This window comes from Drosophila biarmipes, chromosome 2L (genome assembly GCF_025231255.1).
Source record: "Drosophila biarmipes strain raj3 chromosome 2L, RU_DBia_V1.1, whole genome shotgun sequence".
Lineage (NCBI taxonomy): Eukaryota > Metazoa > Arthropoda > Insecta > Diptera > Drosophilidae > Drosophila > Drosophila biarmipes.
The window spans coordinates 16,396,784-16,411,247 of record NC_066612.1 but is presented as its reverse complement, the minus strand read 5'-3'; the positions used below and the strand labels follow the sequence as shown (position 1 = coordinate 16,411,247).

At 41.6% G+C, this 14,464-nt stretch overlaps 1 protein-coding gene and 1 long non-coding RNA gene across 2 annotated transcripts; one reads left to right on the top strand and one right to left on the bottom strand.

Moving 5' to 3' along the window:
* The first annotated feature begins 3,793 nt into the window (after window positions 1–3,793).
* LOC127010695 (uncharacterized) lies at window positions 3,794–4,302 on the top strand. The gene is made up of 3 exons (XR_007763413.1): window positions 3,794–3,821; window positions 3,953–4,156; window positions 4,214–4,302. It is a non-coding gene; the product is annotated as an uncharacterized LOC127010695 (long non-coding RNA).
* A 6,701-nt stretch (window positions 4,303–11,003) lies between these two features.
* Window positions 11,004–13,264, bottom strand: LOC108033422 (mitochondrial outer membrane protein SLC25A46). Its single transcript, XM_017107743.3, has one exon. It carries the CDS (start codon window positions 13,143–13,145, stop codon window positions 11,814–11,816), a length of 1,332 nt encoding a protein of 443 aa, XP_016963232.1. The 5' UTR covers window positions 13,146–13,264; the 3' UTR covers window positions 11,004–11,813.
* Between the last annotated feature and the right edge of the window lie 1,200 nt (window positions 13,265–14,464).

Below are 14,464 nucleotides of genomic sequence, written 5' to 3'. Positions count from 1 at the left end.
TTAGTTTCTGGTAATAGCTTCGAAATTGCATTTTATTTTCTATAAAATGTAAAAAATTGGTTGGTTGTTCAGGAATTTGTTTTTTTTTTATATTAAGATCTATAGATTACTTGGTTAAGTTAAGTTATATTATTTCATTTTTTAAGATTATTATTATTTATTAAGTTTTGGCATTCAGTTGAGATAAATCATTACCTAGAATTCGTTAAACTTCAAATATTAACAGCTATATATCCATTGGGTTATACTTATTATACATAAAATATAATTAGATTATGTTATATGTCGTTATCAATTTATGTATGGTTTTAACTTTTAAAATGCTGGTAAGTTGCAGTTTAAAAAAATCAGCTTTAATTTCGTGGTAGTATTTATTAGACATTAGTTTAGACATAAAGTTAATCAGCTTCGTCAGACGACAGATCAGCTTTAACCGTCAGTTAAATTTTCTAAACTTTCCAAAACGGAATATACTAGGGGATATGCTCCCAGGAACAGCAGATCGACAACTGTCCAGGCAACCAGGGTGTTTGCCTGACCTTCTGTGTGGCAGGGGGCGGCTGGGGGCGGTGGCAATGGTAATGGGCGTTTCACGGTTTCAATTTACATGGCTGCAGTTCACACGCATGTCCATAATTCGCACAAGAGCAACAGTATTGCCATCGTGGCTGGCTGTTAGTGGGTTGTTTGTTGCAAAACAGTTTGCACATTGTTGTCATTAAGGACAATCGCCGTTGTTGCTGCTCATCTGCGTGGTTATAATGCCATTGTTTATGTTGTTCCCGGCCTGGCATTAATATCACAGCAATTTCAATATTTAGTCAACCACTTAATAATGTGCGGCTTGCTAATGATTATTAATTATGGTTGAATGTTTGCCAGGATTTTGGCGCTGCTTATCCCTCGTGCGGTTTTGTTGTAAGTTGGTTAGCCACTCACTAGGTGGTAATTACGTGTATATATGCCAATGGGGGGCAGGTGAGTCCTGGGAAAATCACAAAAATGTGCCATAAATATCAAGCTGTGTGTTGTTGCTGTTCATCAGCGTCTGGAATTCCAAAGCTTACCTGTACAATGGGTTAATTCGGTGTCCGCACGTTTTCAGCACATTATACACTCCATTACCAGATTATCGATAAGATGTGGTGCGCTCATTTATTACGTGGCCCAATCCCATTGCCACTAATTACGAGCCTGGTCAACAATTAAAAGTCATTTATTATCTTGGCCGCGTCCTTGGCAATAACAATGAGTTATGGCCACTAATTAAATCAGCAAATTACAAGCACGCACATATTACATAAATTGTAAATTGCAAATAGTCCCCCCAGGGATGAATATCTGTCTCTCTTAGAATGTGAATGAATCCGTAAGTAGAATAAACAAATTGTTGCAAGAAATATCACTTTAAATAGTTAAAATTTTTGAATATCAGTTTTCAGTCCCTTTTATTAGTGATCCGTTTTTCCAACATTCAAGTAAAAACCTATCAAACCCCGACAAGGGCAAACTTTGATCCAGAAACTCAAGTTTGAGCTTCTAATACTTTGGCTTGACATTTTAAGGCCATTTAAGTTTACCCTCTTTGTTTTTATTCTGAATGGAGTGTGGCCTTTTCCGACACCAGTGCTATATATAACCCAGCATATGGATTACATATGCATATAAGCATTTTCTCCGCACATCCAGATGGCTGCCAAACCACAAACGACACCCCAAGGCGAACTCTACAGCCAAGTCAGCGGCTCCGAGCTCATCTACTGATTTTGCTGCAGCTCCTGGTGCTGTCAACACTCGACTCTCAGGACTGTCTATCACCACGATGTACAGCAGCGGGTGTTCGAGGAAGGACGACCTGTCTGCCCTGCCAAGTAGATGCCCTAAGTCAGCTCCACAGGTATTTCAGCTGCACTCGGAAAAATGTTTTTTCACTAAAGAAATGTGCAATATTTGATAGTGTTATTCATCTATAAGTTATTCATCTATAATTTTTTTGTTCGTTTTGAATTTTAAAATAAATTTCATACGTTATTTAGATGTTTGATTAATTTATGTTCTCCCTAAGTTTAAGTTGACAAGGAAATTGTAATCTTAGTTGATCTTTGGCATTTAAATATGGTATATTGCTTTATTAAAAGGATTATACACTTTCCTCCTAGTGTTACATGTTATTTAAAATATGTTTGCTTAGTTTCTGATTTATTTTAAAAGAGACCTCGACTGCGGTGGCCCTTTTTCTACACTCAGACAGATTACAAAGCGGAGACAGGTGAAGTTGGCCCCAACATTTCACTCACTTTGCGTTGGACTTTAGAAACAATTTATGCTGCATTCTCTGTGGCAATGGCGATGTGTGGCAAGTGCATGTGGCGGACACCGAGCACAAGAAGTCGGCAGGCTACATATACTTGGCAGGCGACCCTGGCATGCCCGAAAAAGGGAAAACCCTCCGTTGGTCTGGCTTCCAAAATGGCTGGGAGCTGTGACAGCAGCCAGTGCAAAATACGCGTTAAATGCGCAAAGCGTGCGGCACGCGCTGAGATTGCCGGGAAAAATAGAAGGGATGTGGCGGAATGGGCGGGGCCTGTTGTCTCTGAATATGTTGTCAAATTCTCGAGAGGACCTCGGCTTTTAGTTGCTGCCTTGTGTCTAGTGTATTTCGGGCTTTCGCCTTATTTTTGCCCCGAAAGGCAGTCAGCCAAGAGCCGTCAAGCATATTTCAAAAACTCAACTCCTGAGTGTGCTAAGTGCCTGCTTACAAATACATTTGCGTAACGTCTTTCCTCGCACTCGGGCCCTCTTGTATATCACTTTTATTTGAGTTTGCGTTTTACATTAGGCATATTACGCATACGACAGCGTGCCGCACGTCGCATGCATTATCCTAGAAGCCGCTCCCATCCCTCTTTGCTGGCGAAGTGAAATTAGGAGATTATGATTTTTGCCTCGGTGCTAAGCCCGGCTAATGGCTTAAGCTTATGTTTTTCAGCACACTTGGCTCGTAAGCTGTCTTGAAGATTTTTTTCGCAAATTTCCTCCAGCAATTTCCTGTTAAATGGGGGGATTTACAGAATTTCATTAAACCATTTTCAAATTTTTGCAATTTATCCACAAAATGTACTTATCTTTTTTATAATCCAAACTAACTTTAAGTTTTTCGGGTAGGGTTTGTCAGAAAAAGCAAATTAAATTCAAGTAAAGGAATCGCAAAAAGCGGAGGAGACTCCAGCTTCATTTCCAATTGCAACATTTTTATGCAGTCATGACAACAAAGGGAAACTCACTTAAATATGGATTTCGTTGCATTAAATCCCTTGTCTAGCAGGCTTTTATGTTTCGAGCATTAGCATTTACAAAAAGTATATCGCATTTTTCGGGAAAAACTTATTTTCACAAATTTTATTGTTGCCTCTGGGCCATGCATCATTTATGGCAAACATACACAACCAAGAAAATGCATTTTCCTGTTGCTGCTCCAACACATGATTCACTCGCATGGCGTGGGAAAGCTCTTGCACATTCGCCCGAACACTTGTACACCAATGTCAATGTTTATTGATGCAAAACAAGATTTTCCCGCTGACTGCAGGGAAAAATTGCAAAGGCAAGTTATTCCGTCGAGTCGTGACTTATTTTAATCGGTTTACTTTTACATTGACAAATGTAGCAAATAAGGTCAATAGATTTTTTCTCACAATTATATTTAAAATTCCCAACGAGCTGGTAAAATTTAAATTTCTTTTAAAATAAATTCTCTTGATAGATACAAAGGAATTCAATTAAAGGGAAGCCTAAGCCATTAGTTTCACGGGAAAAATAAGGTAAACATTGATTTTACTTATAAATACATCATAAGATACAGTTTTCAAAGATGAATATGTTTACTTGTTTTTGTGTAACCATTTACGGGCCATTTGCCAACCAAAATAAATAACATGCTAAAACATGGAAGTACTCTGGAAGCAAGCTCAAAGGACTCAAGTTTGCATTGGTTAATGGACTTAAAATAGTTTCCACTTACCTGCAGCTCAACAGGTCGAGTTTATCACATTCTACTACAATTTCCTGGCCCCATTCCCAATACGCATTTGAAGCCTGCAGCTGCAACACGAAATCAACACAATTAACAAACTTTACAAATAAACAGCAACAGAGGGTGAGACTTTCATTTGCACTCCAGGAAGACAAAGTAATCATGCTGAAAACACCGCAGCATTTGATGCAAGCCAACCTGTACAGTGAAAGAAATGGAAGTATATGCTGCAAGAAAATAAAACAATATTTTTAATCTTAATAAAAATAATTCATAAACGTATTTGGCTAGGGGATATGACATTTTCTTAAAGATTTTTCTATAGTTAAGTGAATATTAGTGACCTTAGACATTCTTTTAACAAAGAGTAATACTCCATTTTCAGGAGACAAATATATATTTTTTAGAAATTAGGTTTAAACTGTAAGGAAATATTTTCCGTGTGCAGTGTGTTTCTAAATAGCGAGGAAGACAGCTTTTAATTGCAAGCGCTTTGGCAATTGCTTTGCAGGGTGCAGGTTGCGGGTTGAATGTGGCAGGTTGCTGACTGGCGAGGACCCACCGAAACTCGGTGACTGATTCAAAGTTTTATTCGGCAGCAAGTGCTGCGCTTAACCAACCCGAAAGCAAACCCCACCGGCGGTGCCGAGCATTAAAGCCAAGTGCAAACATGACAATGACAGGCAACAGGCGACGACGGGCAGGATGCGAGGGGAGGTCGAGGTGTTCGGGGGCTCTACGCATCCTGGGGAAGCGACAAGCGGCAACAGCCAAAGATTATTCCTGGTGCTTAAATTTGAGCGTGCGGCTGGCTGAGAACGTGAGTGAGATGCGTGTCATGCTCTAATGCTCATTGCGCAATCAGTTGGCCTTAGCTCCTTAACTTGGCTTGAAGCAATGTGAGCGTGGCACACAAACAGGCCTTGATTCGTGGCTATTGATTTAAGGAAAAGCTGTTCTTCGCAAGGGGTAGGGAACTTACCAAAAATAGCTTAAACAAACAAATACATATTACATTTCCAGAAATATTGAAACATAATAAAAGTCGGGTATAAACATTTATACCAATCTCACCATTTTTGTTCCAACTGTTTTCTAATGTTGTATTGATTATGCGATACATTTAAAGTTATTTCAATATTTATTTAATTTATTTAATCTCGAACTGGTTTTCTATTGAAGTAATGTAATGTAAGCCTCTACTTTAAATTCAAGCGAGTCCTTAGCGTCAAAACGCCTCTTCGCCGGCGGAAAATTGTAAAGCTCGCAGGATTAAGAAAACATTTTGCACAGAAGTAAACTGATTAGATTCCCAGCTCCGATTCAAGACTTGTGGGTAGACCACAGCTTTAAGCCAGCTTCGCAATCAATCAAGGCACACGAAATCAATGCCACGTGCAACATTTTTGCATGCGACGAGTGCCTGTGTGTGCTGGAAATTATTTGTGGTAATTGCGGGGATGTGGGTGTGGGGGCAGGAAAGAGTTCTGCCAGTTTCAGGTAACATTAATGCGCATTTAGCATTCGTTTTGCCCTGGCATAAATGCTGATTTTTTGGCACCGGGGGCGGTAAAGTCGTTGATTCTCGTCTAACGTGCCTGGAAATTTAAATGAGGAGAGCAAATAAATATTTGGGGCGGCATTGAAAATCAGTTTCGTGTTCTACTTATGTTTAGAATATTAGAGCGTGGAGTAAAATGAATAAAAATTACACAATTTTTGGGGAACATTTCAGCCAGCTTGTATTTGAATCGTAATAAAGCGGGAATTTTACATTTATAAAATCAGAAAAATATCAGAATGAAATGTCATTTTTATTTTTGATAAAGGGGTTTTCATAAAACGCTAATTGGACTATGTGCTGGCTTTATATTGGAACTTAAGTTTCGTATTATTCAATAAATTGTGCATTACTAGTATGTTGGTAAACCTCATTATGGTACGATATGAAGGCTACTTCAGCCTGAATAACTCGAGTCGTCTTATTATTAGCATGAAAATGGATCCAAATGGCACTTGATTATTATTCATTGTCTGCTCATTTCGGCCAACTTTGTTCCCCTTAGATTTTTGTACTTTTTCCCCTGCTAAGCGGGCACGGGGCGTCAATTATGCTAACAACCTCAAACACTCATAATCACTCCACAGGCAATCGTTTAGATAAGAGCGCGCCCGTCGCGTTAAGTAAACGCTGCGGGATATGCGACGGCATTAGGGGAAACTCCGGTCGGAAAAGTCGGAAAAGTCTAGGCGCAGCATTGGGAAACAAAAGCACGATAAATGCCATAAACAAGACCGAAACTTTCGCTGAAGGAAAGAAACGAGGCGAAAGTCCAATAAAAGTCACGCAGTCCGCGATAGAAAAGAGTCAGCAGAAAAGTCGGACAAGTCCGATTCGCCGGTCAGGAGTGTATAAAATAAAGAGCTGTGATACAATAATTGCCGGAGAGGAAACCCTTGCGTACAATTTGCAACTAGGTGGCAACACCAAGGCGCTTTTCCTGCTTTTCCTGCTTTTCCCCCGCTCTGCTGAACCGGTAACAACTCTCCGAGGACGAGATTTATGCGATTGGCGATAAGGACACTCGGCCAAGGAGTCGTCGAGTAAAGTCCTTTGTCGTGTAATGGCATTCGTAAGCGTTCCCAGCGGCAGCTCCTTGAGGCAATCACATTGTCCTTATTACTCCCATCTCCGTGATTTTCCATTGTACCGCTTGCTAGTTGCAAAATTTCCATTTTCTCGGCGAGTTTTTCCTCGAATTTATTGTTCCTTAAATGCTGATTTCAATTAACATTGAAAAGCAAACAAAAACTTGTGTTTATATTAATTATTCACTAGCAATGCCGACTGGTAGCCGTACACCATTTTTTGTTTGTTTACGCTTTCAGAGGGTCGCATTTTAATTGGCCTATTTCGATTGTTTTTTTCCAGCCACATATTTATGATAATGTCTTCTGTTGTAGAAAAAAGGGGGCGGAGATTGGGGGCGCGAGAGGCTGCCTCGGCTCAGTGTAAATACATATTTATGAAAGTTTAACTCTACGGGTTGCCATAACATTTACTTTTATCGATAAAGTTATTTTGACAATGTCTAGACGGGAACAGTTTTTGCATCGATTTGCCTTGCATTAATTTAATATATATTTTATAGGCGAAGCGTTTAAATTTTGTTCTATGGCAAACCACTTTCTATTTGTAAATGAAAGAGATTTCTTCAGAAAAAACGTATTTTATCTGGGTCGATGAGAGTGTATTTTCCATCATTCATAATGGAGCGAAAAATCGAGCAAAAGAAGCGAGTGGTGGAAAAGTTTTTCGCATAATTTACAACTACGCTCTACTTAGCATTCCCATTAAGATCTCGCAGCCAACCTGTGTTGACCCCAAGGTCCCGAAACGGGGAACTTCACGGTGGCCAAGTTAATGCGGCTACAAATTCGCGCTATCATCGCGAAGTGCTATCGGCGTCATTCATCATGCGCTGCCAAACAATTGACAACCAGGACGAGGAGCTCGACGAGGCGCCAGGACACTAAAATCCTCCGGGTAAATCCAGCATTTACCTGCAAATGAAACTTTTGAATTTTGATTGCGTTCGTTGGCGTTCGTTTCGCGTTGGTGTTGGGGTTCATTGTTATGTTAAAGTGCTTTCTTTTTATCTTCTCCTCTGCCGGGGCAACTCAAACTGGGTCGTCAACGGAGATGGGAAACCTAGGTTTCGCAGGAGGGTCCTTTTTTCACATTTGAAATGTATTGCGAAAAGATCAATCGAAAATGTTTTCCCTTCATTTAGAAATAGTAAAATTAAAATATTAATATAACTTAAACGCCGAAGCCCAAGCAGGAATCCCATTTTGAACAGCATATTTTTGTGAGTAAAAAATAAATTTACCTTAACTTTTCTTATTTACTATTGATTTTTGTTTACAAATTAGTAACAATAAGTAATAGTTAAATAAATGTGAGCTGTTATATTTTAAATTGTGTGATTCTTGATGTCAAAAATATATTTTATAAGTCCATGAAAATACGGAGAAAGTTGAGAAATGTTTTGATTACTTTTAGGACAGTAGAAAACCAAAAATAGACCCAGAAAACTAATTAATAGTCATGAAAGAAGTATAAATTGAACTGCTGCAAGGTACGAAGAAATGCCACCTCTAATAGTTGGGAAGACGGTGGATGAGCCGTCAGTTCGGGCACTTCATATGCAAAGTATGATCCACTAAATGCGATTTATAACGCCACTCCTTGGATTGAACTGTGGAGTGGTGTAGGGGGCGACTTAATACATATTGGGCCAAGAGTGCTGAGTAAACTGCGAGCCAGTGGGTCTGCAACAGCTGGGCGCCGGGTGCGTCTCCATATACGTCGAGCTCGTTTGTTCCGCCTGTCATGCCCATCATCTCCGGGATTCCAGTCCTCTCACCCTGCCATCCTGTCACCCGTCAGCGCTGTCGCCTCCGTCCTCCGCCTTCGATGATGCTGCGCTTTCAGACGGGGCGATTATGCCGAGTATGGCATTGTTGCCTCAGCCTCAGCAAATCCATTCGAAATCCCCAGTTTAGTGTGAATTTATACGGGAAAAACCCACGCTTCGTCCCTCTGTTTTGCTATCCGATTCTGCTGCCCTTTATGCTTGTGCTTACCTCATAAACTCGCTACATTTCGTTGTTTTAATTTAACGCCAAAAGAAAAGAGCTCTTAAAAAATGGAAATCGCCTTCTTCGAATATTCCCCAATTTCCCTCTATTCCGGCGCTCTTGTTACATAATTGCGCGCGAACGCTTCCGTTGTGACGCTGATTTTTGTTTTTCGGACCTCGAACGGGGACCAAAAGCAAACTCGGGCACCCGCGTCGTATGCGTTATGCTGTTAGCCATTGTTCTCCGCCCGCTTTCCCTTTTCCCGGGAGATTTTCCACAGTCGTGAATACTGCACTCCGCGGATGAGACAGAGGATGAAGGATGACTGTGTTATGCAAGCATATATTTAAACACGACTGCTAGTAAATTCAAGCAGATGTCTTCAGCTGGATGATGGGATTAAATGATGCAACACTGTTTAACAGAAGCTTGTACCAGGCATTGTGCCTTAAACGAATTTAAACTGTGTGATTGAATATCAGGGAAAATAGTGACTTATTTCATTATTTCTCATAACTTGGTATGCTTCTTAATTAGTGTAGTAACCTAGCCAGCAATTGATATCCAGCTATTAGGAATAAGTTAAGCCGGTAATTGTGATCAAATATAATTTTAATAATATGGAAAATAAGGTATTTATTTCATTGTTTCTATGATTTTGCAGACTCTTTAGATTCTGAAAATAACATTAGGTTGAAGAGTTTAAAATAAAATTAAACAGAAAGTTTCAAGAGGCTAATAACAAACTGAACTAAAAAACGGACAAAAATATGATGTACTTGTGTTATAAGTAAAAAATGGCAAAGTAAAACAGCAGTGATAAAGTCTAGAGCAGAACGCCTGTCATCAGGGTATCTCCACATTTCATCGGACAATCTCCGATTCAGGAAAATGAAGTATGCAACTGCGTAGTGCCGCAAGAAAATTATCTCTTCAAAAGTTTTCCGCCGGCAAGTTGGCGACTCATTAGCAGCTACTTAAAGTGTGCTCGAGCAACAGCTGTCAGGCACTCGCACTCGTTTTCACACTCACACTCGCCCATTCAACCCCAGCCACATTTGCAACTCAAGCAAACTGGCTGCCAGGCCGTATTCAAAATGTCGCATGACGGTGGCAAGTGTCAACACAACTCCACATCCAGGTGAGCTGACAGACGGGTCTCCGGAGTCCCACCAGTTGGGTCCCGGTCCCCGATCCTCTGGCGGTTAATTAAAAAATGGAGCACTGCCAGTGCGCACACACAGGAAAAAGTGTTGAGGTCTCGCTGCTGGGAATACGGGGAGTTCTCGCTTAAAGCTGGTGATTAATATGGCACTTGGTTTAGTGGGAATCACACTTCATTTAGTCCGGCTACACTTAGTTTTTTCCTTTTGAAGCCGCTCTGCACCTGTCAATGAGCTCATTAAATTGCAATTTGAGCAGATGGCTCAGAGTAAATGGAGCTTGTGCTCCGCTGATTTCCAGCCAGTAGTCTATTCCCAAGCTTCACATCGCCCTGATTTTTCTCTCGCTTTCTTGGCAAAGTTGAACTGCATTTATAATTAAATATAACTGCAGTTCCCGGTTTTTGTATTATTTTTCACTTGGGAGGTGAGGGAATTATTTTAGTAAAGCTGCAAAATGATTATGCTGATAGGAGCGTAGCCAGTAAAGAGGTAAAAAGTTGGCAAGCTTTTGATATTTGTTTTAATTCCATTAGGGGCTGGTTTGAAAAGGTGTCTAAACTTTGGCAGAGTTATGGGAATTTAAAGAGGTTGTTTTGAAAGAGTGGAGTGATTTATTCATTATGTTAAAAATTAATTAAATAAACATTTTTAAAGTGAAAGTTAGTTAAAAAGAATTCAGTCACTTATTAAGAGCCAATAAAACGGTGGAAATTTATTTAAAAGTAAGTCCCGCACTCGAAGACCGCTTTCATCTGTGAGTACGCGGCCATTTCTGATGCATATAATTCCCTGACAGACCAATAAAATTGTCACATTTCGCAACATGTCCCTGACAGTTGTTTGTGGCCAGCAGCCTCGCCTCCTCCTTCTTTTGAGCCCGGCTCAAACTGTTTGCCGGGCCAGTTTATTGTTGGCCAGGACGAGCGCGAACCGCCCGGCCGATGTTGTTTTTGGGGTGCATGGGCAAGGGCATGTGCATATGCATGTGCATGCATCATTGAAATATGTTTTTCGCTTACAGCTGCTGCAGAACAAGCCGAGGCCGACTGCGAAAGTATTTTAGCAGCCGGGGGCAAAGGCATCATCCTGCGGTCCAACCACGACACCGCAGCAGGCGGCCGGCCCGAAACCAAACATACATAAGGGGAAAAAAGGAATGGGAAACACCAGGGCAAAACCTTCATTAATCTTATTCAATGTCCGGCACATACTTTAACCCATCCCGGCAAACATGTATGTTTGTGTTTGCCCGCAGAGGGGCGCCGTATAAACAATTTGCACATTTTAAGTTGATTTCTTTGGCATCCCTGGACTCGCATCCTCGGATCCTCGCAGCAGTCACGCGTTGCATACGTGTGTATTAAGTATACGCCCTGTGCCGTCTTGCGAATTGGCTTTACGGCTTCTGGGGCACGGAGCAGCAGCTTTATGTGCATTACGTGCACACAAACAAGCAGGCGAACGCAATCCCAGCGATTTCGAGTACGTATCTGCAGCACATCATTGGAAATTGTAATTTTAAATTATCGTGGTCGGTCCTACGGCCCCATTGAGCGCTTGGAAGGGGCAAAAACAAACAATTGCGGATTTTGGGAAAATCAATTAGCCATGACTTATGCATAGATAAATAGAAATTAAAAGCCTCCAGAAGTCAACACTGCTCTGGCTGCTTATGAACTACCACAGTTGAGGAGGCCTCGATTTACATGCAAAGCATTTGCCAATATTGGGATGCATACATTGCGCATACGACGTGTGGACCAGTTTATTTGGCCTGGGAATACAAGCCATTCCTTACCTTATGACTTGAGGAAGTTGGCTTTAAATGAACATAATTTTCATTAAATATCCAAAGGTCTATCCAATGTCAAGTTTAAATACCTAATCTCTTAAAGCAAACTAATGTGTTTTTCCCTTTTCAAAATCTTAATTTTTGTAAATATAAATTATTATAAATTATGTTTTCACTAATCCAGTGAATACTTTCCAAGACTGGTCACATCCAACTCGGTGCTGGAAATGCTTGGCGAGAGTGTCGTAGAGCTCTTGTTGCAGGAAATGCCGTCGATGTTATAGGGCTGCAGGGCTCGAGATGATGGGCGATTCGACATCCCCTGAACTATCTGATTGACGCTCCACTTGGCCAGCTTGAGTATGGCCACATGGGCCACAAATTGCATGACCATTGCTCCAAAGCCCTTGTAGAGCCCAGAAAAGCCCTCAGAAGATACTATTTCGCGGTAGCAACCGAACACTCCGCGGTAGTTGGTCAGGATCGGGACTACGGAATAGCCAGTATCGAGGTTATCGATAATGGTTCGAGTGCCCTGCAGTTGCAACCGATGAAGAATGGTCTCAAACGGATAGAAAACGACCTCGGTGGTCAGCATAGCTATGAGTCCGGCGTATATCTCTGCATTCTGGTTATCCAGCTTCTTGTCGCTGAACTTCCTGCCACGACTTTCGTGTATAAGGGCTATTCTCCTGCGCATCATGCGAGTGGAGGCGCCGTGTATTAGCAAGCTGAAGAGATACTTGGTAATGCCAATCGAAACACTGGGCGCGATTAATGCCCAAGCGGGCAGCATTCGTCCTTTGTGCGGGGAGCTCCAGTAGAAAAGACGCGCTCCCCCCTCCCGCAGGACATCCAGAAGTCCGGTTTTCTCGCTGGCAATGTCGCTTTGCACTGTCCTCACCACGGAAGCGGCGTGGAATGGCACCACCAACCCGATACTTATACATTTGAGCAGAACATGCTGTCCGAATCGCTTTAGGGTCGTTCGACTATCCAGCACCCTGGGCCAGCTGGTGAGTTTCGACACGGAATCGTCGATGGCGCAGGACATTCCGCGCACAAGGAGGCAGCTGCCCATTCCCTTCCACAGCGTCGTTAGTCCTTGACGACGGTGCAAGTGGACAATACTGGGCAGCAAAGTAAAAGGATGTAAGTGGTAACACTTGGATGCATTATAAACCTGACACTGCCAACGCAACACTAGAAAGGGATGGCTCAACACGTTTTCGGTGAGAAGAGAAACCCACTGAACTCCGACGCCCAGATACTTGCGCAGTGATGTATCTTGCTGCTGATTATCCAGATACTTGTCCAACATGCCGTGCTCGAGACTAAGATATTGGATTTTGGCTATGGCATCTTGGTCAGCGTTTATATTTTCCACTATCGACTTCTCCCGGCAATCAATGCTGCTCTCCAAGGGTTTCCATGGTTCCTGCTCCTGTTCCAGATGTTCATCAACTGGGCCACGATCCGGTTCGAGTTTCAGATTCCGACCCTCCATTCCACAAAGAAGTTCGGTTTTGTGTATATTAAATCTTTCAGGAGCGGCTTTAATTCGTGTTCAACATATCTATTTGTTTTGAAGTGTTTGACACTACAATTAAAAAATTCAATACGCAAGTTAATAATGACAGAAAGGGCTTGGACTTACTTTTAATTTAAGATGTCAATCAAAATATTTGAATCGTGGAATGTGAAATGCATTTAAGCTATCATATTTATAGAGTTAAATTGTGCGAGCCTAATAGGCAGACCTCTCCACACATTATACCAGCCTCGTCATCATTTTTCATCTATTTGCGAGGCATTCGCGTGGAATGCAAAGTGTATTCCCTCTTTAAGCAGTGTGTATTGCTTTCAAATCATCCTCATTCTTGCGGCTTGCGGTTGGCTTTCAGTCTGCGGAAATCAAAGGACATATTGTGCGCCGCCTGGCATCAAGTGCATCATGTGGCAGGCTGGGCCCGCAACAATGTGATTGTCTCCGCCAGGAGTGGGGGGTGCCGAGGGGCAAAGATTGTCATGCACATTATGCGGGTGGAGGACAAAAAGGCAGGGGAAGGAGCTGCGTTGGCATGGCGCCCAACTTCAAAGTCACAAAGTCAATTCATGGCTCCTGCAGCCGACGCACACAAATAAGCCCGAGCAAAGTTGGCTCAGTTAAAGGCTTTGACGGATGGGCGGCTCACAAAAGTGGCTTTTGGGTGGCAAGGTCCGCTAGTTGATTGCGCATTAATTTGCAGAGACTCTCCATGGAATCCCTTAACCATTACCTCAAGTCTCTCTGAGTTATTATTTGCTTAAAGTTTTCTCCATTTAACAAAGAAAGGCACAAAAGCAGAGACTTCAAGATCTACAGAGAGCGAGAGAAAAGTTTGGAAAGTAATAACAATGGCCCAACTGACTGAAAGTTTATTACAATGATGATGCTGATGGCTGGAATGCATTAAATTAAATACAAACGAAAAGAAAGCAATTCGAATCTACAAGGAACTTTGTTTTTCTCTGCCTTATTTACATGCAGTTTTCAGTTTGTTTTCCGGCTCTTGTCAACATCATGCAGCCAAACGAGAATAGATGAAAGTGTTCTCGAATTCGGATTTTCCAATTGGCCAGTAAAAATAAATAAAAGTGACGAGGGCTGGCATTTTTAAGGTTAGTGCTTGGGGACTCTAAGAAATATTGCATTTCCTAACAAAGAACTCAGGCTTTATAGGCTTGTTACCCACCCATTAAATTCAAGAGATGTTATTCTGCTTTAAGTAACTTGTGAGTAATAGAAAAAGCAACTTATAAAAGTTATTTCACCAATTCGCGAGG

Bases quoted from the DNA above. Each gene is read 5' to 3' on its own strand.
- LOC108033422 (XM_017107743.3), bottom strand. From the start codon at position 13,145: ATGGAGGGTCGGAATCTGAAACTCGAACCGGATCGTGGCCCAGTTGAT.